Genomic DNA, 26,527 nt, shown 5'->3' with positions numbered 1-26,527 from the left:
GAGGGGCTCGGGGGTCGGGGTCACGTTCCCGCCCACACCCCAACTTGGCACGGTCGAGGGTGGGAGGGCTGAGGCGAGGAGCAGGCAAGCCCAAACTTACCGGCCTGCGCGGCTCCCGGCGCCGCGACTGTAGCCAAACAGAGGCAGACGCAGAGCGAGAGGGGGCGCGGGAGGGTCCGCCGCCAGCTCATGGAAATGCCAGGGAGACCCCGCCGCCGCCGCTACCTCAGTCCGCGTCACCCTCCCTCCTTCCCTTCCCGGCTCGGGGCGACGGACGGGGCGGCGGGAGGCATGACGGGAAATTCCTGGGCACGGGCAGCCGAGTCCAAATATGAGCATAGGAGAGAGCGAGGGAGGACCGGCGAGCGCGCTGGCCGCGAACCGCGCCGGCCGCCCGAGCGTCGGCGGCCGCTAACCCCCGCCACCCACCACCACCACCACTTCCTCCCACTCCTCCTCCTCTCCAAGGACGCCGGTCTACTGGCGCGACCAGGAGGGGGAATCCTTCTGCCACGGAGCGTCCCTTTCCAACGCCGAGGCCCAAGAGCAGGGCCGAACATCCTACCCAACTGGGACCCCAGAAGGGATAGGAGAGAGGGAGAACCCTCCGTGAGGGTATCGGACAGCGAGACACGTGCGAAGGGGTTCGCGGAAACTTGTGCTGCCCCGAATCAGTTGAGAGCTTTGGTAATGAAGGGATTGAAAACTTCAGGCAAATGCTTCTCCAGGCGTGAGGGAGTGAGGCTGGCGCAGCACTGCCAATCATGCGCTCCTGGGGTAAGCATCTTATACATAATTCTTCGTAGTACATAATATCACCCGGCTGCATTCCAGGTGAGTGGGCCCTCGACACCAGCTGTGTGCATACATGTGTTTTATTTTGTTGTTTTCAATTACAAAGGCGCTCTCCCAACCTGATACTTGAATACCATAAGGAGTTGAGGCAGGCTGAATGAATAATAAAGTTCTTCACACCAGCTAAATGCTGATGTTCAGACCTATTTGTTTGAAAATGCTGTATGTGAAAATGAGAAGCTTACTTCAAAACGAATTCAATTATAGCATAACATTAAAGCCTGTATGCTAAAAACCAATCCATATGCAGGTGGCTTCTCTGGAAATATCTGGTACTAAAAGCACCACATTCACTGGGTTATGCCCGGCAGGTAGGTGCATTTCACTCTTAATGTAGTAGCAGTGTTGATGCGACTAAGGGCAGATGACCTGGGTAAATTAATGGTAAATACATTGTAATACAGTAAATAAGAGATTTGAAAGACACGTAACATTCCTATTCAATTAGGTGCCTAGAAGCTGGGTAGTTGAAGGGGGGAATATTCAGAAAACTCTTGGGTATTCTGTCCCTTTCCTCTTTTTCTGTATATTTAACCATGTGTTATATAAGCATCTGTTTTTCTTCCCTCACAACACCTAGCATAATTCTTTGCCCATAGTCTGAATACTAGTTTAAAAATAAAAATAAAATGAGCACAGTCATTTGTAGACTCTCATATAAGACCTCCCTTAGTGTAGAAAAAAGCTTGTTTCAAAGAATTGTAATAATTATAGTTGTATTTTAAATATTCTTAAGTTGAATGACCTTAAGTACAAAACCTTAAAATTATCAAAAGCACAGGAAGTGGATTTGGCTGAATGAATAGAGCATCTGCCTACTACATGGGAGGTCCAAGGTTCAAACCCAGGGCCTCCTGACCGGTGTGGTGAAGCTGGCCCACACGCAATGCTGATGCACACAAGGAGTGCCCTGCCACGCAGGGGTGTCCCCTACATAGAGGCCCACGCGCAAGGAGTACACCCTATAAGGTAAGCCACCCCACGTGAAAAAAGTGCAGCCTGACCAGGAGTGGGGCAGCACAAATGCAGAGATGAAGCAACAAAAGAGACACAGATTCCCAGTGCTGCTGACAAGAATACAACACACAGTGAATGGACACAGCAGATAAGGGGGGAAGGGGAGAGAAATAAATAAATTTATTTATTTTTTAATTATAAAAATCAATATCATTACCATCTAATTATGTGAAAATATGTGGAGATTTCATTAAGTGTATTGGCTTTGCTGACTTTCCTGTCAGTCATACCAGAAGCTGTTTTAAAGGCTTGAATAAGTATGTTAAAGTGGGAGAAAAGAACCAGAATTACAGAGTGCATTTTAAGTGCCAGATACTGAGCTAGGTATTTTACATGAGGTATCTCATTTATTCCTGACAGATCTCTCTGAATTTATTATTTTTCCCTATTTTATATTTCCATAGATAAGTAATATTACACTATCAGGAGTGAAGTAGTGTTGGAATTCAAACCTCATTTCAAAGCTCATATATACTCATTTTACGTTACTGATTTGCCTATTTTGTCTACATTCAAAAAAAAAAAAAAAAAAGACATTCAACACCTGTATTCATTGGGCTCTTGTGGTTTTAAGTAACCAGTGTGCACTCCGGTTACCTCAGTAATGGGGTAAAGGATACATGTGGAAATAAGACCAGAGGCATAACCGGCTTGTCAGGTCACTGCTTGTGGGTCTGGCAGAGAGGTGGGGCCCTGTGCCATTGGTAGGTGAGGGAACAGGAAAGGTTCCTAAAAACTGATATTTTAATAATGTATTTCACACTTCTCTAATGTCTTTTTTTATTGTAGTCAATAATAATCATGTTAACATATTATCTAAAAAATTATTTTTAAGTGAAGAGCTCAGAGAAGGTAACTGCTTCCCCTGCTTCCTGTATACCATCTCTCCCCTAAACCAGTGGTATACTAGGAAAGGTTTAACAGCCCGGTCTGGAGCCAGTTTGTGTGGTGTAAATGCTCTCACTATCCTAACATATTTGAAAACAGTTGGGAAGAGATGCACATAACCAGCTCGCAAAGCTGGTAAAAGCCCGTTCCAGCACCACTGCCCCAACTCTTCATGCAGTGTCTTCAGAACACAGCAGTAATTCTAGTTTGCACAACTATAGCTCTATTGACAAGAAATTTAGTAATTAATCCCTGAAAATATTGTCCTCGTTGATGCTTATTCTAGTATTTTGCCATAAACATGCTTTGGCAACTCTCTGTCTCTCCCCTTCTGCTCCCATTACCAGCTGCCAATCCTCTCCATACCTCACAATCAGATGCCCCAGGGGGGAGAATCTGATTCTATCACCATCATCCCTCTTGAGGAAAGTTCTTGTATGAGTCTATTTCATAAGCCACTTTGTAACCCATAGATGAGCAACCCCTGTGCTCTTGCCTGGTGAAAGGGCCACATGCTACAGAACCTATGCAAAAGAAACAGCTTGTGAAGCCTGACACCTTTATAGGGGGCTATGGTTGGGACAGCCTCATTCAAAGGAAGTATGATGTTATCATACCTCTCCAAGATACTATTATCAGCTCTTTCATAAATCCCCCCAGGCATTGCACAAAGCTTGGGACAACCCTCTATCCAGATACCCCCCAGGGATATCGTGGGTGGATGCCAGAAACTGCAAACAGGGGAGTGGACACTTTAGGGGTGGATACTGTTCAAAAGGCCCAGGCCAGGTGAAGAAACTCCAATTTAGTACTTAAATTCAATTAACATTTATCACGGGCCAGTTCTAAAGGAATAATGATCAAATGGCAAATTGGATAAGGATAATATCCCTTAGGGGGATGTAACACTCTCCAGAGGGAGGTTTTTCAACACTATACTCAAACCAAACTCCCAAAATTCTGCTTTCCTTTCCTGAGAAATAAAATGTTGCCACCCCCACCCTGTTGGGAACGCAGTCTTATACTGATGGAAGTGTGTCCATGCCTAGAGTCAGCTGAGGGGGAGGAAAGGGTTGAGAAAAACTGTCCTCAAGAAAATGAGGGACACAAAGCCAATGCTAACTAAGGGAGTCTGGCCTGACATGTTCTCTCAGATTATGAAGAAAGGATATCCATTTCCCTGATAGTCTTCCATTCCCTAGTCACCAAACCCACTAAAATAACAATGACTCATTACCGGGACATCAGACTTATAAATAGAGACCAGATTAAAGTATTTTCCTTCTTTTCTAGATAAAATGGTTTGCCTGAGTTTCAGATGGCATTATTTTACACCACTGAAACAATATCCTTTTGTTAATTGATTATGGAAAAATTTGAAGCATATATTTCCATGATTACATGCTCCCTGATGTCAGCTTTAGCTTTGGGTGTGCTACAAGTAGTAATAATTATTTAACAAGAATTTCAGTGTTATAGAGAATTAAATAATCCTCTGTAGGCCAACAAAGGTGCATGGCTTTTGGCAAGGTTGTATAATGTGAAATGGTATAGGCAAACTCAGAGAGAGAAAGAGAGAAGGGGGGGCATGGAGAAAATTAATTAACTTTTAAAATGGTGCAGGCAGATTCTGATGGGAGACCTGATTCTTCTCTTTCTTCCCTTAGTCCCTGACCCAAAGTGCTTCTTGTCTGAGAACATCTCACCCCATGGTGTGTCCCTAACTGCAAGCCAGTTCCTTCATCTGTTGTTCATCCAAAGGGGTTACAATCTGATCCAGTGATAGAAGAACTCTGGTTGTGTTGGGCTTATGAGAAATAGTATGTTGCTCTCCAAAATGGTGCTTCCATAAGGGATTTTCAGCAGTAGTGTTAGTTCTGCTTAAAGTTTACCCTATATGCTGCCATTAAAGCTTAACCCCTGCATAAAACACAGCTCCATTCAGAGGTTAAAGACTTGGGCTTTGATGTCAGATAAATTTGGGTTCAGATGAGGCCTCTGCTGTTAAAGCTGTGGGGCAATGAGCAAGTAATTTAACTTTTCTATTTATTTATTTATTCAGTCATCCATTCATTCATTTATTCATTTTTTTTCTCCTTCCCTGCCCTGTCCTGCTGTTTCTGCTGTCTGTATCCAGTTGCTGTGTTATTTTCTGTATCTATTTCTCTTTTTGTCTTCTCTTCTTGTCTTTCTCCTTTAGGATTCACTGGGATTCAAAACTGGGGACCTCTGATGTAGAGAGAGGTTCCCTGTCAATTGTGCCACCTCACTTCCTGGTCTCTGCTGCGTTTCACCTTGAGTCTCCCCTTCATCTTTTGTTGGGTCATCTTGCTGCATGACTCACTTGCTCGGGCACTGGCTCACCACATGGGCACTCGGCTCGTCATGCAGGCACTTGCACAGGCACTCAGCTCACTGCTCTCGGCTTGCCTTGCAGGCACTTGGCTTGCCATGAGGGCATGCGTGTAGGCACTTGGCTTGCCATGCAGGCACCCACGTGGGCACTCGCTTCACTGCACAGGCACTAGGCTCACCACGTGGGCACGTAGCTCACCACACGTGCACTCGACTTGCCACACGGGCACTTGCTTGCCACAGACATGCTTTCTCTTCTATTTCAACAGGAGGCCCCAGGGATTGAAACTGGGTCCTCCCATATGATGGGTGGAGGCCTTATCACTTGGGCCACATCCACTTCCCTAACTTTTCTAAGCACTGATATTCTTGTCTATAACATGAGAAAAGTACAGGTACCTACCACACATAGTGCTTAACACTTAGCCCCAGCTAGCACATGGTAAGTCCTTTAAAAATAACTTTATAGTACTAATAGTATTAGTTATTATCCTTGCTTACCAATTTCCAATCACTACAAAGTCACTCTTTGCCTTTTAGCCTTATCTGATATGATTTCCTCTCACTGAGATGACTCAGTTTATCTTTACTAGCTCAGAGTCAAAAATTAGTATTCATAATCACCTCCTAAAGAAGTCTTTTCAAATTTAGTAAACTTTTCAACATATATTTCTTCAAAATTACCTTTTAAATTTATACTCAAAGGTTACTAATAGTAATTATGTTTTTAATGTTTTTAAGTTTTAACTCCCTTAAAGTAATCATATTTACAGGGAAGCAGACTTGGCCCAATGGATAGGGCATCCGTCTACCACATGGGAGGTCCACAGTTCAAACCCCAGGCTTCCTTGACCCATGTGGAGCTGGCCCATGCACAGTGCTGATGCCCAAGGAGTGCTCTGCCACACAGGAGTGTCCCCCGCATAGGGGAGACCCATGTGCAAGGACTGCGCCCCATAAGGAGAGCCACCCAGCATGAAAGAAAGTGCAGCCTGCCCAAGAATGGCACCACACACACGGAGAGCTGACACAAGATTATGCAACAAAAAGAAACACAGATTCCCGATGCCGCTGATAAGGATAGAAGCAGTCACAGAAGACCACACAGCGAATGGACACAGAAAGCAGACAACTGGGGTGGGGGAGGGGCCATGGGGAGAGAAATAAAAAATTTTTAAACAGGAATAGCCTTATTAAAAAAAAAGGAAAGAAAGCTACATACATGTTTGAGTAGTTATTCAAACTATTTTGTGAAAACTACTTTTAGATTCCATCCAGGCATTCTTTCTGGTTCTCCAGACTCTCCCAGGGGAGGGTTCTGCAGCTTCCAGGTCTACTCATTCAACCAGGTCTCCTTGTTCAACAATAACCTGGTCCTGGTGCAAACTGGAAGCAATGCAGGTGCACCCACATGTGCTCCCCTGGCTTCCAGAGCCCCAGAAGAATTGTTTCCGTTTTTGCCTGTTCCTTAGCTGTTCTTGGAGAAGGACTCTTGTTTCACCAGTCTTGGCCCTTTCCTAAGAGCACCTGAAAATAAAAAAAAATCCCGGGGATCTGTTTCATCCAAGGACCTAACTGTGAACTTCATCCAGGACGAGTGGCAACTGGACCCTGCTCAGAGAAGCCTTTACGAGGATGTGATACTGGAGAACTATAGCAACTTGGTTTTAGTGGGGTATCATGTTAGCAAACCAAAGATGATCTTTAAATTGGAGCAAAGAGAAGAACCATGGATAGTGGAGGAATTCTGAAGTCAGAACTATCCAGGAGTTGGTGATGCCTTGGAGAATGACAAGGAAATCCAAGACAAACATTTGTTCATCTGTTTACTCACCATATTTAGAGCATATCAATGAGTCCATACAACATTCATCCTTTTATGTCTGGCTTAAGGCTCATCCGTGTTATCACAAGCATCCCAAGTTCATTTCTTTTTGGAAACTGAATAATATGCCACAGACAATAACCATAATAAATCCATAAAATATTTAGTATATTAGAGAATGAACTGCTAATAACAGATGTAAGACAGGGAAGTTTGCTAAAAGAGTTGGGGGTGAAGGGATGGATAGGCCTCAGTGAGCCAGTGATATTTGAATAAAGATTTGAATCAAGGACATAAGAAAGCAAAACTTGCAGATATCTGAGAGAGGAGGGAACAGCAAGGGCCCCATTCAATGTAGAGGCAGACCTGCCATGTGGGAAAGGAGTCCAGGACTCTGGCTTAGGTAGAAGATAGAATGGGATAAAAAGGGAAGAGAGAGCATTAGGAGATGAGACCAAGAGGCAATCACATAGGGTCTTATAGGTCATTATAAAGACTTTGACTTATATGGTGAGTGAAATGGGAAGCCGTGATAGAGTTTTAAGCAGAGGAGTGATGTGAACTGACTGACATTTTAACAAATTCACTTTGGTTGCTCTATTAAGGAGTACAGAGGCAGAAAGAGAGAACTGTTATGAAATTATTGAATAATCCAGGTAAGAGATGATTGTAATTTGGAGTAGGAAGGAAGCAGTGGTGGTAAGGAAAAGTGATCAAAATCTGGATATATTTGGAAGGAGTGGCTCAGAGGATTTGCTAACAGGACAAATGTGGGGTGTGAAAGAAAGAAGTTAAGAATGTCTGTATATAGCCAAAGTAGATACAATCCCAGGTAGTGGTGGTCCTGAGGGCTACAGAGACAACCAGGTCCTACAGTCATGGCAGATGGCTCCAGAGTTCAGTGCCTGCCACTGGACCCTACTTTGGAATTTGTGCTCCTGAGTGTGATGGAGTTGGACTAAGATGTGACTTCTCTACACATGCCTCTCTCCCTTTTAGTGAACCTGCCTGTGGTTGGCACTGGGGTTGGTGTATGTCCAGGAGACTTGAATCTCTGGGCTGTCCATGTGCCAGCTGGGCCCTGAGCCTCTGTGGTGTTGCAACACCTGCTCTCCAGTTCGTTGGACTTACCCATGTCAGCTGACAGGGAGGGAAGGATGGACAACCACTACACCAAGAATCTGAGAGAGAGTCTACAACTGTGAGCATGACAGTCACATCCACCAGCCATGTGGGATCGAAGCCCCCTCTCAATTGAAAGGTGGAGTGGTCATCGCTACCCCAGGGTCCTCAGGATGGAGGGATAAAATATGGACTAGAGTGGACTTCCTGGTTTTCTACTATGGAATTATTGTGCTGTAGTAATGGAAGATATTATATCATTTATGTGTAGACAGTGACCACTGGAGTTGCAGGGAGAGGGAAATGGAGGTGTGATATGGGAGCATTTTCAGGACTTGGAGTTGTCCTGAATGATGTTGCAGGGACAGATTCAGGACATTATATATCCTAACATAACCCACTGAATGGACTGGGAGAGAGTGTAAACTATAATGTAAACTATAATCCATGCTGTATAGCAGTGCTCCAAAATGTATTCATCAAGTGGAATGAATGTACCATACTAATGAAAGAAGTTGTTGATGTGGGAAAAGTGAGGGGTTTGGGAAGTGGGGCATGTGGGAACCTCCCATATATATATATATATTTAAGACTTATTTTTTAATTTCTTTCTCTCCCCTCTCCCCCCTCCCCCACACTGGGGTCTGCTCCCTGTGTCCATTTGCTGTGTGTTCTTCTGTGTCCACTTGCATTCTTGTCAGTGGCACTGGGAATCTGTGTCTCTCTTTGTGTCATCTTGGTGCATCAGCTCTCCATGTGTGTGTGGCACCACTCCTGGGCAGGCTATGCTTTTTTCGTACTGGGTGGCTCTCCTTGCACGGCACACTCCTTGCACGTGGGGCTCCTCTACCCGGTGAACACCCCTGTGTGTCAGGACACTCCTTGCACGTATCAGCGCTGCGCATGGGCCAGCTCACCACATGGGTCAGGAGGCCCTGGGTTTGAACCCTGGACCTCTTATGTGTAAGTTAATGCTCTATCAGTTGAGCCAAATCTACTTCTCCTATATATATATTTTTTAATTTATTTAAGTATATCACTCATGCATAAATATACATAAACAAGGGTATAATAATAGTTGTGAACTTACAAAACAAACATGTATAACATCATACAGGACTCTCATAACCTACCCTACCACCAATAACTTGCATTGTTCTTAAACTTTTTTAACTAATGATTAAAGAGCATTGTCAAAATATTACTATGCAATCAAGTATTTTCCCCCAATCAATCCTATTATTATTATCTTTATATCATTTATATATGAACATACATAAACAATTAAGTATATAGTAAAAGTTGTGAACTTACAGCACAAATATGTATAACATCAAACAGGGGTCCCATACATCAACCCTCCAACAACACCTTGCATTGTCATGAGACTTTTTTTACAAATGATGAAAGAATATTGTCAAAATCTTACTACCAATCATTGTCCTTATCTTAATTTGATGTGTTTCCCCCCACCCACCCTATTACTATTTTTTAATTATATCTTTCATGACAAAAGTTGTAAACTTATAAAACAATCATGCACATGTGCAGAAGCCCAAACAACACCCCTCCATCATCACACCACAAAGTGGTTTGTCATTTGCTACAGATAAAATAATATCTGATTGTTACCATGTCCATAGTGTACATTTGGCTCACATTTTCCATACTGCCTCAATATCAACACCATACATCTTTCACATAGATGCAAGAATATTATATTACTACTACTAACCACAGTCCATAGGTCACTCCAGCTGTATTTTTCCCATGCTTCTCCACATTCCCAACACCCTGCAGTAGTAATATACATTTGCTCTAGCTAACAGAGGACGCTTTTGCATCAGTACCATCAACCACAATTCTCATCCACATCTTGGTTTACTGTGCTATCCAGTTTCTCGATTATTCTCTAGCATTCTGTCAATTGGCATTTACATAACTAGACTACCATTTTCAGTCACATCCCCATTATAAACTAGCTGTTACTGCATGTTACCATCCACTATATACATTTCCACACTTTTACAGTAAAGCTAATTAAAACTTCTATATACATTAAACATCAGTAATCCACTCAGTCCTCCTCTTATCTCCTTTAAGAATCCAGGACCTATTACCAGGTCTTGAAGATATTTTCCAATAATTTCTTCTAGAAGTTTTATGGTTCTGGCTTTTATTTTTAGTTTTTTTGATCCAATTTGAGTTCATTTTTGCATAAGATGTGAGATAGGGGTCCTCCTTCCTTCTTTCAGCTATGGATATCCAATTCTTTCAGCACCTTTTGTTGAATGGATTGTTCTCCCCAAGCTGTGTGGGTTTGACAGGCTAGTCAAAAATCACTTGACCATACCTATGAGGGTCTGTTTCTGAACCATAAATTTGTGTCTATTGTGTCTGTCTTTAGGCTAGTACCATGCTACTTTTACCACTATAGGTAGGTATTCTGATTTAAAGTCTGGAGATGAGGGTTCACTTTTCCTTTTTATGATGTTTCTGGCTATTCAGGACTCCTTACCCTTCCAAATAAATTTAATGATTATGTTTTCAATTTTTTCTTTAATGCTGGTGGAATTTTTATCGGGATTGCATTAAACCTGTATATCAATTTTAGTAGAATTGACATCTTAATGATATTTAGTCTTCCAATCCATGAGCATAGAATGTTCTTCTAGTTATTTAGGACTTTTTTTATTTGTTTTAACATTGAGTTGCAGCTTTCTGAATACAAGTGCGTTACAGTTAAGTTTATTCCTGACTATTTGAGTTTTATCTGTCATATTTTGTTTTCACCACTCTTTTGACACTTTTAGTTACTTTTATGGATATAATCTTCATTTCTAGACTCTCTTCCAGGCCCCTCTCTCCTGTCTTTTCTTTTCAGGCTCTAGCACACCCTTTAGTATTTCCTGAAAATCTGGTCTCTTGCTTAGAAATTTTCTCAGTTTCTGTTTATCTGTGAGTATTCTAATTTTGCCCTAATTTTTGAAAGACAGTCTTGCTGGATATAAGAATCTTGGCTAGAAGTTTTTTTCTTGTAGTATCTTAAATATATCAGACCACTGTCTTCTTGCCTCCATGGTTTCTGGTGAGAAATCAGCACTTAATCTTATTGGGTATCCCTCATATGTTATGCATTGCTTTTCTCTTGCTCCGCTCAATATTCTCTCTTTGTCTTTGGCATTTGACATTCTGATGAGTATGTGGCTTGGAGTTGGTCTATTTGGATTTTTTCAGATGGGAGTACGTTGTGCTTCTTGGAGAGGGATATCTATGGCCTTCAAGGGTTGGGAAATCTTCTACCATTATTTCTTCATATATTCCTTCTGCCCCTTTTCCCTTCTCTTTTCCTTCTGGGATACCCATGACACGTATGTTTACATGCCTTTTGCTGTCATTTAGTTCCATTAGATCTTGTTCAGTTTTTTCCATTCTTTTCTTCATCTGTTCTTTGTATGATCACTTTCAGAGGCCATTTCTTCAAGCTCACCAATCCTTTCTTTGCCTCCTCAAATCTGCCATTATGTGATTCCAGTGTTTTTTTAATTTCATTTATTGCACCTTTCATTCCCATAAGATCTGCTATTTTTCTATGTATGCTTTCAAATTCTTCTTTGTGCTCATCCAGTGTCTTCTTAATATCCTTAATCTCTTTAGCTATCTCATTCAATTTATTAAGGAGATTTGTTTGAACATCGATGATTAGTTGTCTCAACTCCTTTATGTCATCTGGAGGCTTATCTTGTTCCTTTAACTGGGCCATAGCTTCCTGTTTCTTGGTGTGGATTGTAATTCTTTGTGTCTTTGCATCTGGTTTACTGGAGGATTTTTTTCTGGGTGCAGTTTTTCTCTTTAGTTTAGGGCTGCCTATTCTTTCTCCTTTGCTAGTTGTGTAGTAGGAGCCAAGCATGTAGTTGGTGCTATAAGCTCAAGCTGCCCTCATTGTGCCAGGGACCAATGAACTTCTTCCAAATTTCTCTTTAGCCAGGGATAGGGACAGAGTCACAGCTGTGTGGAATAATCCAAGTGCAGGCCTAGACTGTAGATGCCCAGAGAGACTGAAGAGGCTTCACATCCCTTTCTCCCCTGCCTGGGGTGGGGATGAAGCTGCAGGTGTGGGCAGCAATCTATGCAGTGCAGGTCCAAAATGACCACAGTTGCCCTAGTAGACTTCTGATTTTCAGTCTGTGGCAGCCAAAGTTAACCTGCAGTTACCTATATAGGCTGGTGCAGGGCTCGTCAGCCTCCTCCCTGCCAGAGGCGGGCTGAAGGCTAGGCTAGGGGTGCAGGCTGATCTGTGTGAAAGAAACTGGGAAAAACACAGCAAATGTAAGATAAGGACTATAATTAGTAGTACAATTTTGACAATATTCTTTCACAATTTGTAGCAAACATCCCATGACAATGCAAGGTGTTGGTGGAGGGTTGATGTATGGGACCCCATATGATGTTATGCATGTTTGCTTTGTAAGTTCACAACTTTCACTGTTCACTTAATTGTTTATGTATGTTCATATATAAATGATGTAAAGATAATAATGGGATTGGTTGGGGGAAAATACTTTGTTTAGGTGTAATATTTTGACAATGCTTTTTAGTCATTAGTTAAAATGGTTTAACAACAATGTAAGTTATTGGTGGTAGGGTGAGTTATGAGAGCCCTGTATGATGTTACATATGTTTGTTTTATAAGTTCACAACTATTATTATACACTTATTGTTTATGTATGTTATGTATGAGTGATATACTTCAATAAATTTAAAAATATATATATATTGCAAAAAAAAAACACAAAAAACAAACCACAATGAGATACCATGTCAGATACCATTCTGATGGCTATAGTTAAAAAAAAAAAAAAATGGTAAGTGTTGGCAAGGATGCAGAAAAACAGGAACTCTTATACATTATTGATGGCACTGTAGAATGACACCGAAATCATTTTGGTCGTTCCTCAGAAAATTGAAAATAGAAATACTCTATGACCTGGCCACCCCACTTCTTCATACATACCCAAAAGAATTGAAAGCAGGGAATAGAACAGATATTTTTACACAAATGTTAATAAGCAGCATTATTCACAAGAACCCAAAGGTGGAAGCAACCCAAGTGTCCATAAATAGATGAATGGATAAACAAATGTGATGTATACATACAATGGAATATTATTCAGCTGTAAAAAGGAATGAGGTTCTGATGCATGCTATCACATGGATGAACCTTGAAGACATCATGTTGAGTGAAATAAATCAAACACAAAAAGACACATATTGTATGACCTCACTTACATGAAATACTTAGAAGAACCAAACTTCATAGAAACAGATGGTGGTTTCTAGGTTACAATGGTGGGGGTTTGGGGGGTGGGTTGTATGGAGGAAAAGCAGGAAGAAGAAATTATAGCTTAATGGGTGAGTAGTTTCTGTTTGAAGAGATAAAAAGAGGGAGCAGTAGATATCAGTGATATAGCACAATCATGAATATAATACTACTGAGTTATACAACTGAATGTGGTTAAAATGAGAAATTTTGTGCTCTATGTCAGTTACTGTGATAAAAAGTTAAAAAACAACAGCAGCAACAAACAAACTCAACAAAACAAACTGCTGACTGGTGAGAACCCAAAACAATTGTAATTCCTGCAGTGTAGTAGGAATGAAAAATGTACAGATACTTTGGAAAGCAAGTTGGGAGTTTTTTAAAAAGTTAAATATACTTACTATATAACCAAGCAAACCTACTCCTTGGTATTTACTGAAGAGAAATTAAAAGAAAATATGTCCAAATCAAACCATGTAAGTGAATGTTTGTAGCAGATATTCATAATCCCTCTGAACTGAAAACCACTCAAATATCCATTAACTGGTGATAAGATAAACTATTGCACTTCCTTAAAATGGAATATTACTGGGAAGCAGATGTATCTCAAGCAATTGGGCTACCATCTACAATATTGGAAGTCCAGGGTTCAATTCCCAGGGCCTCTTAGTGGAGGCAGCTGGCCCATGTGGCAAACTGGCCCAAGAGGAGAGCTGGCACTGCAAGATGATGCAACAAAAAGAGACACAGTAGACAATAAGAGACACAGCAGACCAGAGAGCTGAGGTGGTGCAAGAGATTGAGTACCTCACTCCCACTCTGGAAGTTCCCAGGATCGGTCCTGGTGCTGCCTAAAGAGAAGACAAGCAGACACAGAAGAATGCACAGTGAATGGACACAGAGAGCAGACAATGAGAGGGGTGGGGGGAGAAATAAATAAATAAATCTTTAAAAAAAAAAAAAAGGAATGTTACCCAGCATAGCAATGAACTACCAATGCATACAACAACATAGATGAATCTCGAATTTGTTATGCTAAGTGAAAGAGGCCAGACTCAAAAGTTTCATACTATATGATATGGAATATTTCTATGATATTCTGGAAAAGGAAAAATTGTAAGTGGTTACTGAGAGGAGGATGAGGGTAGGATTGACTAAAAAGGGAGTAGCATGAGGAAATTTCCTGGATTGCAGTAATGGTAATTACATGAGTATATACACTTGTTAAAAGTGTTAAGACTGTAAACCTAAAAAGAATATATTTTATTGTATGTAAGTTTTACCTCAGTAAACATAACAAAATACTTTTTTAAAGAAAAGAGTGAATATAAAATATTTTTGGAATTTTATTTTTTGGCTTTGCTATACTTTGGCTCTAAAGCTTATTCTAAAAGATGGTTTCTAGACATCATTTGAGCAATAGCAACACTGGCATACAAGTATAACCTCTTATTGTGTCCACACTAAAAAGCCATCCGAAGAGGTAACATGGCCAAAGAAACTTAATTTGTGGTATGTAAAGTGGCAAAGTCAACCAGACAGATAAGAATGAAAAGATCTCCTCAGAGATGAAGAGGAATCTTTGTGAAGATCAAATATATATAAAGCAGTTTTAAAACTGCTTTCAAATATTATTCAAATTTTGGTTGCTATTTTTTTTAAAGCTGGCTGTCATAAAAGTAGAGAGAGAGAAATAAATTTGTAGTTAGGCAGATCTCTATTCAAATTCTGGCTAAGCCATGTAATAGCTCTGTATGACTTTGAGTAATTCATTTCACGTCTCTGGGATTTATCTACCTCATCTTTGAAATGAAAATAATGATAGCTGTTCTGCCTATTCTTCAAGGTGCTGGTGGGAGTCAAATGATATAACGAGATAGCTGTTAAACTATTGATGTCTAAGGAAAAGTCATGGGAAGCGGATGGTGGCTCAAGTGATAGGGCCTCCACCTACAATATGGGAGGAACCTGGGTTCGATTCCTGGGGCCTCCTGGTGAAAAAGAAGAAGAGAAAGTGTGCCTGTGTGGCAAGCCAGTGCCCACGTGGTGGTCCAAGTGTCCACACAGTGAGCTGAGTGCCCACGCAGCAAGCTGAGTGCCCGTGTGGAGAGCCAAGTGCCCACATGAGTTCCTGTGTGGCAAGCCGAGTGTCCGCATGGTGAGCCAGTGCCCACACAAGTGAGTCACGCAGCAAAATGATGTTAGAGAGAGTCAAGGTGGAGCACAGCAGAAACCAGAAACTGAGGTGGCGTAGCTGACAGGGAACCTCTCTCCACACCAGAGTTCCCCAGGATTGAATCCCAGTGAAGCCTAGAGGAGAAAAAATGAGAAGAGAAGACAAAAAAGAGAAATAGATACAGAAGATCACACAGTGAGTGGACACAGACAGTAAGAACAGCAGGGCAGGGGGAGGAAGAAGGGAAGGGAAAAATAAATAAATCTTTTTAAAAAAGTCATGTTTGAAGTGAGTTGCAGTTTTCTAAATTCATTCACTTTTTCTACATTCATTCACTTTTGTTTCTTTGTATAAGCCATGATTCTTTACATATGTTGAAGATATCTCCTTGAGATTCACATGGAAATTATGTACCTCCAAGAAAAGAGTATTTACACACTGAGTTGGTTAAGCTAATGTGTCAACTTGGGCAGGTAATGGTACTCAGTTGTTTGGTCATGCAGGCACTGAGCAAATTGTAATAAAAGGACATTTCATGGACTTCAGTCATCAGTGAATTGATTGCATAGATGGCTGATTACATCTGCAATCAATCAAGGAGATTGCTGTCAGCAATAGTGTCATCTCCTCCAATCAGTTGGAGGCTTTAAAAGGGGAAGTGATTTCAGCATTTAGAGAGAGAATTCCCAGTTCCACTTCAAACAGCCAACATCTCCTGTGAACTCATCAAGGACATTCATCAGAGCCTGTGGTTTGCAGCCTGCCCGGTGGAATTTGGACTTGTGAATCATCATGGTCATGTGAGAGAATTTTATAAAATCTCATACTATTTACAGATATCTCCTGTTGGTTCTGTTTCCCTGAAGAACCCTGACTAATATACACACATACATACAAAAATTGCTATACAATTGAACACTGATTGCAAATCACTTTGGATAGCAATAATAATTATAGAACTTCCTGTGGGGAAAGAAACATAAGGAAAATAGCATCTAGAAAAGTTTAGTACATAGCAGGCTGTGGGGAAGATCAGAAGAGGAAAGCAGGATTGGGGAGGCCTCCCAGCCAAGTGTTGGAGATATCCAAGCTAGAGGTAATACAGGGCCTGGCCTGAGATGGTAGCAGTGAGACTACAAGTGAACAAGGAGCTATGATAGGAGTAGTTGCCAGGAAAAAAAAGGATGTCCAGATAAATTTGAATTTTAGACAAATACCAAATAACTTTTTGTATTAGTCTGTCTCCAAAATTGGATGGAGCATGCTTATACTAAAAAAGTATTCCTTGTTTATCTGAAATTCAAGTTAACTGGGTATCCTATCTTTTTTATTTGATAAATCTAGCAACCTAGAGAAACTGGTAAACCAACTCCTACCTCAACTCTATATTTCTCTCTAAAGCAGATTCTGAAACAAAGGAAAAACAATGTGTACAACATAACCATTGTGAAATAGGGGGAACGTCATCAGGAATAATGTAGCTCTTTTGTGGATCATGAAGAGATCAGTAAAGGTGTCATATAAATTTTTTACGGACCTATTTATTTTCTAACCAGGGGCATAAGGCTTACTGATATTGTGACTCTAGTCTATTCTTAATATAGGTTTTGTATTATCCTGTACAATTCATATAAATGTGTGTGTTTAATGTGTAGATTACTTAGCAAGAAACCACAGGCTCACAGTTCCCACTGGAGAGAAGATGGCAGAGGAAGCATGAATTGGAGAACCCACAGTTACCTCATCCATCACCCCCCACCTGTATACATGTGCATACACACAGGTATACACACATGCACGCACATGTGGAAGACTAGGCAGGAAAAGTTTTCCCCTCTGTATTCTGTGTGGCTCAAGTCTGTGGCCTTACTTGATTGGGCAATGTATGTTATGGGAATGGAGAAAGGCTCAGACTATGAAGCCCTCTTCAGTAGAGAAGAAGGTGTGGTTGAAAGATTTTAAAAGGGGGATGCATTCGAGGTGATAACACAAACCTGCAGGCAGGACAGACAGGAGCATTCCTGTCTCATCTGAAAGCTCAGGTCCTTGGGACTTCCTTTGGGTGATACAGGGAAAATCTCTTTTCTTTCCTACTTTGTAAATCCATTCTGAAATTGCCTTCACCAGGCCCTGTGTAGTAGTTTGACGCTTTTATGGAAAAGCCCCAGAAAGATGACGTCCTTAGAGATCATCCTTTCCTGCGGGTATGAACCTATTGCAGGTGGGAATTTTGATTAGATTATTTTAGTATGGCATGACCCAAGGTGGGTCTTAATCCTCTTACTGGAGTTCTTTATGATCAGGATGAATATGAAAAATAGAGGAGCTCAGAGAGGAACCCACAGTAGCACAAAGAGAAACCCTCAGAAGCTGACAGAGAAAAAGCCACAGGAGCAGAGAGAGAAAATCATGAGAGCAAAGAGCTGAGATCAACAGAACCTGGGAGAGATCAGCAGAACCCGGGAGAGATCAGTAGATGCCTCCATGTGCCAGTCTTCTGGGAGAAAGCATCGCCTGATGATGCTTTGTTTGGACACTTTCATGGCCTCAGAATTGTAAGCGTGTAGCCTAATAAATCTCCATTGTAACAGCCAACCCATTTCTGGGATATTGCTTTTGGAAGCTTTTAGGAAACTAAAACACCTTTGTATTCCATTTTGTGGAGACTGAAAGATCAAGATAGAAAAGACAAGGAGGTCTGGTTTCACCCCACTCCTCTTGTGGATGTAGGGACACACTATGATTCACAACTGATGACCAACAGTACCCAAGAAGAGCCCTCAGTGAAAGAAAGAGTAAGGCCAAACCTTCACAAATGACCTGTGGCTTAGTGAAGGTGGCCCCTGAGTAAAGGCCAGCCTTACAAATTCCTGGATAGTAGAGATATGGGAAGAGGGCTTGGCAGGGCTTGGATACTGACTGAATTTTCATCAGCAGTGGAACAATTTGAAAGGAAGGCAGATTCTTTCTCCTTTTGTGACTCTACATAGTATAATGAGTGCTTAATAAATACTGTTGACTAATCCTTTAACGTTGGGAAGTGAGGACTGAGGGAAATGGTTAAGGGAGAATTTATATGTTTCAACTCTCAGAGAAGACAAATACAACCAATAACGATTAGTCACTTATCTTTCCATAGTGGTATAAAATGAAAAAAAAAAAAACACCAAAAACTTAGAACTACAAGTAACACTGGCTCATATTAATGAAAACTTTTAACAGTTCCACAATCAACTATGAAAATCCCAAGATATTTAATGGAAAGAAAGAAACCCTAGAGAGAAACTTACTGTAGTGTTTGAAGTAAAAGCAAAGTATTAAAACAATAAAAACATTTTCAAAATAACAAATGGCGCTCAGCTAATTTCATGTCAATAAGGAAAAGGTATTGGAAAATCTATATATTAAAGTAAGCACTGGTGTTATCAACATGAACAAAATAGCTCTGAACCATTTCCACCTTTGCTTCTAAAATTTCTTTGGTCTGATGGCAGACCATATTTTTTCCTGTTCTTGTACTCTGAAGAAAGTACTTTTTTTTTGTCAATAATAGGGTGGTATATGGGAATCTTGTATTTTATGCATGATTGTTTTGTAAACCCACAACTTCTCTAATAAAAAATATATATGAGTAGGGAGTAGAATCACACATATGAAGATACTTCCTGTTTTTTGTTTTATTTTGTTTTGTTTTGTTTTGTTAGAGGTACTGGGGCTGGGGATTGAACCCAGGACCTTGTATATGGGAAGCCAGTGCTCAGCCTCTGAGCCACATCAGCTCCCTTGTGTTGGTCTCTCTGTCCATATTACTTGTTATCCATTTTTTTTTCCTTTTTAGGAGGCATGGGGAACTGAGCCCAGGACCTCCCATGTGGGAAGCAGGCACCCACCCACTTGAGCCACATGCACCACCCCCATCTATTTTTTTTTAAGTTTCACTCAAGAAGAGTCCATCATGTAGCTTGTATTAGTTTTGTTGTTATTGGTGATGCTTTTGTTTGTTTTTTATTTTGTTTTTGTTTGGTTGGTTTTTTTGCCACACAGCAAGTTACCACAAAGGTAATGGCGTTAAATACTTTAAACAACCCTCATTTATTACCAAGCAATTTCTGTGAGTCAGGCAAAGTTAGCTGAGTCCTCTACTCAGGATCTTACCAGGCAGGAATCAAGGTGTATCAAGGATGGCATTCCTTCCTGGAGGTTCCAGGGAGAGTCCACTTCTAAGCTCAGTCAGGAGGTTGGCAACATTCTTTTCTTTTTTTCTTTTTTTTTTTTAAGATTTATTTATTTTTATTTCTCTTCACTCTCCCCCCCCCCCCCCCCCCCAGTTGTCTGTTCTCTGTGTCTATTTGCTGCGTCTTCTTTGTCTGCTTCTGTTGTTGTCAGTGGCACAGGAATCTGTCTTTCTGTTACATCATCTTGTTGTGTCAGCTCTCCGTGTGTGCGGCGCCATTCCTGGGCAGGCTGCACTTTCTTTCGCCCTGGGCGGCTCTCCTTACAGAGTGCACTCCTTGCACGTGGGGCTCCCCTATGCAGTGGACACCCCTGTGTGGCAGGGCACTCCTTGCATGCATCAGCACTGCACATGGGCCAACACCACACGGGTCAAGGAGGCCCGGGGTTTGAACTTTGGTGGATGCCCTAACCACTGGGCCAACTCTGCTGCCAATTTTTTTTTCCTCATACTTTCACAATCTTTGTCCATCTTCAGTGTAGCAGTGGCGGGTGGAATCTTTCTCATGCTTCCAAAATCTCTGACAGCCTCTTCTTCCTCACTTCTCTGCCTTTGCAGGCTCATCTGATTATACTGGGCCCCCACTCTTGTTTAGATTTTTAGAGCAAGCAAAGCTCCATCAGCTTGCAACAGTTTGACAACTGCCCCATCACAGCTGACTGTCCTTTGCTTCCTGCCTTCCAGTTCACAGCTCACTGAGTGTCTACTGTCTGTGACCCTACCATGACCTATAGCTCCACTGTTGTTCTCGGCAAGACTTAAAAATCTTCTTGCTGCCAAATTCAGGACCTTTCCTGGCCCAGCTCTCCTAACATGAGGGTACCTAGCACCACCTGTCACCCCACAATTCCTAAAATTTCTCTTCACTGACTTCCTCCTCCCAGGGAGCTCCTCTTCTACTTCCTCCCCTGGCCCCTACTTCCTGTCTCCAACACATTTGCAGATTCAAGCTGGGATCACACCCATACTCTTCTCCCTCTTCCTCCCTTGAAGATGCCATGCGGTCTATGGCAGGTCACTCCATCCACTTGTAAAGAAGCACACTAGTAGGATGATCCAGTGTGGGAAATGGGGTACAGGGAGACATCTTTTTGCTGCCTCTCATGATATAAGAAGCCACATGAAACTTTGCCTAGGTATTTTATATGGTGCAGTAAAGTCACTAGGGCTTAAACAGATTCCCAGGAAATGATGGTTTCTGAGGGACTGCAGATAAAAAGGAAACCACAATACTGGTACTTGTAGGATGCTTTGCAGACTTCACAGCCTTTTTTTTTTCACAGCCTATTTTTGAGCTCTTTCCCCAAAGCAAGAGTTCTTCTTTGCTTATATGTGTATACTTTCTCTCCTAGTAGAGAGAAGTCCAAGGAGTTACTACCCTCTCTTTGGAGTTCTATTCTGAGCTCTATCAACACTGTGCAGGAAGCGGACTTGGCCCAATGGATAGGGTATCGCCTACTACATGCGAGGTCCATGGTTCAAACCCAGACCTCCTTGACCCGTGTGCAGCTGGCCCATGCGCAGTGCTGATGCGCGCAAGGAGTGCCCTGCCGCACAGGGGTGTCCCCCACGTAGGGGAGCCCCACGCGCAAGGAGTGCATCCCATAAGGAGAGCCACCCAGCACGAAAAAAGTGCAGACTTCCCAGGAGTGGCGCCACACACACAGAGAACTGACACAAACAAGATGACACAACAAAAAGAAACACAGATTCCTGGTGCCACTGATAAGGATAGAGGCAGTCACAGGAAGAACACACAGTGAATGGACACAGAGAGCAGACACAACAAGATGACGCAACAAAAAGAAACACAGATTCCTGGTGCCACTGATAAGGATAGAGGCAGTCACAGGAAGAACACACAGTGAATGGACACAGAGAGCAGACAACTGGAGGGGGGAAGGGGAGAGAAATAAATAAATAAATCTTTAATATAAAAAACACTGTACACACTCAGAGCCACTCAGCACTGGAGGTGAGCAGAGAACTGTCATGACTGGGTGGGTAGATGCAGGCTAATGGCCCTCCAAGTGCAAGCTTAGAGCAATGCTCTGAATTGCATGACTAATTTATGTTAAGCATTTATAGAAGGCCCAAGGATGGTGCTCAAACTCAACAATGTTTTATGGGGAAGAGAGGAAAAATAAAATGAGAGGCACTTTGACACTGTGGGCATGTATGTGTGTGAGAGAGAAACAGGACACAGCAGTGGGTGTTATGGATGGAGTCACAGGTCATAGATACTTCAGCACAGTATACAGACATCTGCACTAGCTTTGGAATGCACCAAACATAAAGTGGTGGATGGAGAGTTATGTGACAAAGACACAAGGTAATGTACCCATCATTACAGAATCTAAGTGGTGGGTCTATGGCTGCTTTTTGTGTGATCTTTTTTTTAAAAAACTTTTCTGCATTTGAAATTTTTCATAATAAAATGTTAGGGGAATAACTATGTGTGGGAAACAAATGAGGAATAAAGACACTGTGTGTGTGTGCATGTATAACTGATGGTATAAAGATGAGGCATGTGGTGTGATAGGGCAGCTCCCAAGGGGGCAAAAAAGAGGTGCCCCAGATGGGACCCCAGCCAGGATGATGGATTATCTAGGACAGAGAAGCAGGTGAGAGTAGAGACCATCGGGAAAGGACAGCAGAAGCAATGGCCTTAGGCCTGAATGGACCAAAGGTGCCCCCATGTCTCCTACATGTTCCCATCTGGAGTGACTTCTGAGGCCAGGCTGAGGCCACATGTCTTTTCTTTATTTTTCCTTTTATTAATTTTTGAATGGTTTTCCATATTTGTGTATTATAACAAGAGTTAAATTTGTGGAAGAGTAGGCCTAGTGAGTACTCAAAGCTAAAGAGCATCAGGAAGATAGCAATGACCTTGGAAGCAAAGCAGGTGACACATGGCAGTGGGTGCAATGGTGTACTGGTAACCAGCTTTCCAATAAAAGAAGTCCAGATTTGTAGGATTTGCTTATTTTCTGATGTAATTTTCAAGTTCAAGTTCAAGGTCATTTTCAAGTTCAATGTGCTGTCCATGAACATGGAAGGAGATGTGCAGCAAGGCCAGCTCCAGGACACCACCTCAGTATGGGTGGGTACTAAACAGAAATTCCATCATCTTCTACTTTTGTTTTGAAGTAAACCAATTGTGGGGTTTATTACAATGTTTTCTTTTCTAAGTAAACTTAATTTCAAATTAAAAAAACAACAACAGACAAATGTCAGTTTAACAAGTTACAGAAGCATTACTCCATTTCAATCTTTGTCACTTTGTTTCCTGTATCAACATTCATGGAAGCAACTATTTGTTGCTGCCCTGATAATCCTCCATAGGTTGACTCATCACATCCAGAAACTGGCAGTGAGTCTCTAACATACATATCAGATTACCTGAGGAGATTACTATCTCCTAGGATCCTTCCCAGATACTGTGATTCAACAGGTCTGGTGAGGAAACTATGATTTAGGACAACTGGAGGAAACTTCATGGACCTTCCAACTGAGGAGGATAAGGTTCAACTTCTCCTTTCTGTAATACCCATAACAGGAATGGGAATGATTATAGGAAAATACATGAAAGAATATGTTGTAACACAACTTTCATGGCATTTCTAAAATATATAGTTTACTCATAATCCAAATAATCAGTAAATTTGAATAACAAATTTTTCAGTTTTACCTAAATTCAATCAGGCTCATTATGAAAATAATGCTGCAAGATTCTGAGTTGCTTCCTAAGTTAATAATGGTTAAGATACGCTCCCCCTAGTTTTAATGGTGTAAGTATTTTACTGTATTCATTGAAAATCGGTTTTTAATTAGGTTGTAGTAACCTTCAGGAACTGGAATATTAAATTTATCAGGACACTTCCTTAATAATTATTCCAGATAGTTAAGAATTTACCAATTTAATACCAGAATATGATATACTTTTTATACCAAAATGTAGTTTTAATACGTAATTTTCTGAAAATAATGAAAATAAGTTACTTCTCTAGCATTTCATCCACACAGGTAATATTTATTCCATCAATATCCACATATAAAGTTCTGTTTTATAACAAAGTAGTGTTTTAAGTATATTCAGCTCTTCTCGGGGGAAATCAATAAAAGCGATTTTGATTTTTTCATGTTATTAAAGCATAATTATTTTATGAGGCTGACTTTTATTTAGATATGATATAATATATCTTGTGCAAATGTGGTTTTATTAAAATGTGAGGTATTAAAATGTGGTTTTCAAAAACAAAGTTTTATGATATTTTTCATTTTTTAACACCCAAATTTATTTTTCACTTTTTTTTAGTTTTTCTAAATTAGTATGTATTCTATTTCTAATCTTTAAACCTATCCCTACTATTTCATTTTCCTATTAATTGAATTTGGAAATATATTAGGCTTCATTTTAAAGAAGTTTTGGACCACAGAGAGGGGTTCAAATATGGCAGGGGAGGAACACTGGTGTGGGGTGTTATTGATGGGGGCACAAGTTTGGGAGGGAGTTCTCCAGGGCATGTATATAAAGTACATAAAATTGTTCAAATATATGTTGGGTATTTTCATTGTAGTTACAGTTACAAATGACAAATGAGGGAGTGCTGAGTTCCTAGCCAGGGGAGCTCTGTCATATTCCCCTAGGGAACAGCAACAATCCCCCAAGTGCAAGGGCAAAGATCAGTGAAGAAAGATGGTCCAATAATGAGCCATTATGCTGATGACTATGCTTATGAACCTGTGTGCCTGAAATTTCAACTAGGCCTAGAGTTGCAGGGTGCCTAAGAGTTACCTCCTGACAGCCTCCATGTTGCTAAAATGTGGCCACTCTCTAAACCAAACTCAGCATGTAAATACATTACCTTCCCCCCAGTATGGGGCATGACTCCTGGGGATGAACCTCCCTGGTGACGAGGGATTAATACCAATCACTAACTGGTGATGCAACTAGAAAAAGACCTTGAATAAAAGGGGGAAAGGGTAAAGATAAAGGAGGTTTTTTTTTTTAAAGATTTATTTATTTATTTAATTCCCCCCCCCCTCCCCCGGTTGTCTGTTCTCTGTGTCTGTTTGCTGCACCTTGTTTCTTTTGTCTGCTTCTGTTGTTGTCAGCGGCACAGGACGTGTGGGTGGCACCATTCCTGGGCAGGCTGCACTTTCTTTCGTGCTGGGCAGCTCTCCTTATGGGTGCACTCCTTGTGCGTGGGGCTCCCCTATGCGGGGGACACCCCTGCGTGGCACAGCACTCCTTGCGCGCATCAGCACTGCTCATGGGCCAGCCCCACATGGGTCAAGGAGGCCCGGGCTTTGAACCGCAGACCTCCCATGTGGTAGACGGACGCCCTAACCACTGGGCCAAGTCCGTTCCCCAATAAATGAGTTTATATGGCTAAGAGTCTTCAAAGAAGAGTCAGGAGGTCATCAGATGGGTCATGCTTATGCACACCTCAGCAGGATTCTAGAGACAGCCAAAGTAGATACAATCCCAGGTACTGGTGCTCCTGGAGGCTATGGAGACACACAGGGTCTACAATCATGGTGGGTGGCTCTGGAGTTCAGTGCCTTGTCAGTGGGCCCTACCTGGAAATTTGTGTTCCTGAGTGTGGTGGAGTTGGACTCATGAACTTTCTACCCATGCCTCTTTTATCACTTTTACTGAACCTGTGGTGGGTGCTGGGTTTGGTATATACCAGAAGACTTCAATCTCTGGACTGGCCATGTGCCAACTGAGCCATGAGCCTCAGCAGAGTTGCAGCTCCTATTCTCTGGTTTGTTGGACTTGCACAGGTCAACTTACAAGGAGGTGAAGATGGTCAACCACCACACCAGGGAACCGAGAGTGACTACAACTGCAAGCAGGAATATCGCACCCATCTACCATGGATCTAAGGTCCCTCTTGATACAGAGGTGGAGCAGACATCACCAACCCAGGGTCCACAGGATGGAGGAATAAAATATGGATTAGAGTGAACTTACTCATATTCTACTATAGAACCATTGTGACTAGTAATGGAAGAAACTATAGCATTGATCTGGAGAAAGTGGCCAAGGTAGATGCTGAGGGCAGGGAGATGAGATGTGTGGGCATTTTTGGGACTTGGAGTTGTCCTAAATGATGTTGCAGGGACAGATGCTGGACATTATATATTCTGCCATAACCCAATGAATGAACTGGGGGAGAGTGTAAACTACAATGTAAACTATAATCCATGCAGTTCAGCAGTGCTCCAAAATGTATTCACCAAATGCAATGAATGTACCACAATGATCAAAGAGGTTGTTGATGTGGGAGAAGTGGGGTGGGCTGGGAGATATATGGGAACCTCTTGTATTTTTTAATGTGGGTTTTTTTGTGATTTATGTATCTTTTAAAAAAAGACAATTTAATTAAAAATTTTAAGAAAAGAACAAATATGAGAATGTTCTCTCATGAACTATAACAAATGTATAATCCTAAGACAGGGTTTTAATAATAGGGTGCTTTGGGGGAAAATATACCAAATGTAAGATATGGGCTATAGTTAGTAGTAATATTTTGATGATGTTATTTCATAATTTATAACAACTGTTTCACAATAATGCAAGGTTTTGTCATGGGGTGATGTATGGGAGTCCTGTCTGATGATATGCATATTTTTCTTTGTAAGTTTAGAACTTTTATTACACACTTATTGTTTATTTATATCATGTATGAATAATATACTTCAGTAAAATTTATTTTTTTAAAA

The 26,527-nt window shown here is 41.4% G+C and overlaps 1 protein-coding gene and 1 long non-coding RNA gene across 2 annotated transcripts in view; one reads left to right on the top strand and one right to left on the bottom strand.

The window, feature by feature from the left end:
* The window catches only part of MSRB3 (methionine sulfoxide reductase B3), a 221,833-nt gene extending 221,354 nt beyond the window's left edge, over positions 1-479 (bottom strand). The window contains exon 1 of the mRNA XM_004449537.4: positions 101-479. Within this exon, the coding sequence (XP_004449594.3) occupies positions 101-339 (239 nt within the window). The 5' untranslated portion in view covers positions 340-479. The remainder of the gene's footprint in view (positions 1-100) is intronic.
* LOC139440160 (uncharacterized) lies at positions 353-26,527 on the top strand. Its single transcript, XR_011650269.1, has 2 exons — positions 353-777; positions 25,586-26,527. It is a non-coding gene; the product is annotated as an uncharacterized lncRNA (long non-coding RNA).

This window comes from Dasypus novemcinctus, chromosome 12, assembly GCF_030445035.2.
Source record: "Dasypus novemcinctus isolate mDasNov1 chromosome 12, mDasNov1.1.hap2, whole genome shotgun sequence".
Classification (NCBI taxonomy): Eukaryota; Metazoa; Chordata; class Mammalia; order Cingulata; family Dasypodidae; genus Dasypus; species Dasypus novemcinctus.
Note: the sequence above shows the minus strand (reverse complement) of the source record. Positions and strands in the feature narration are given on the sequence as shown.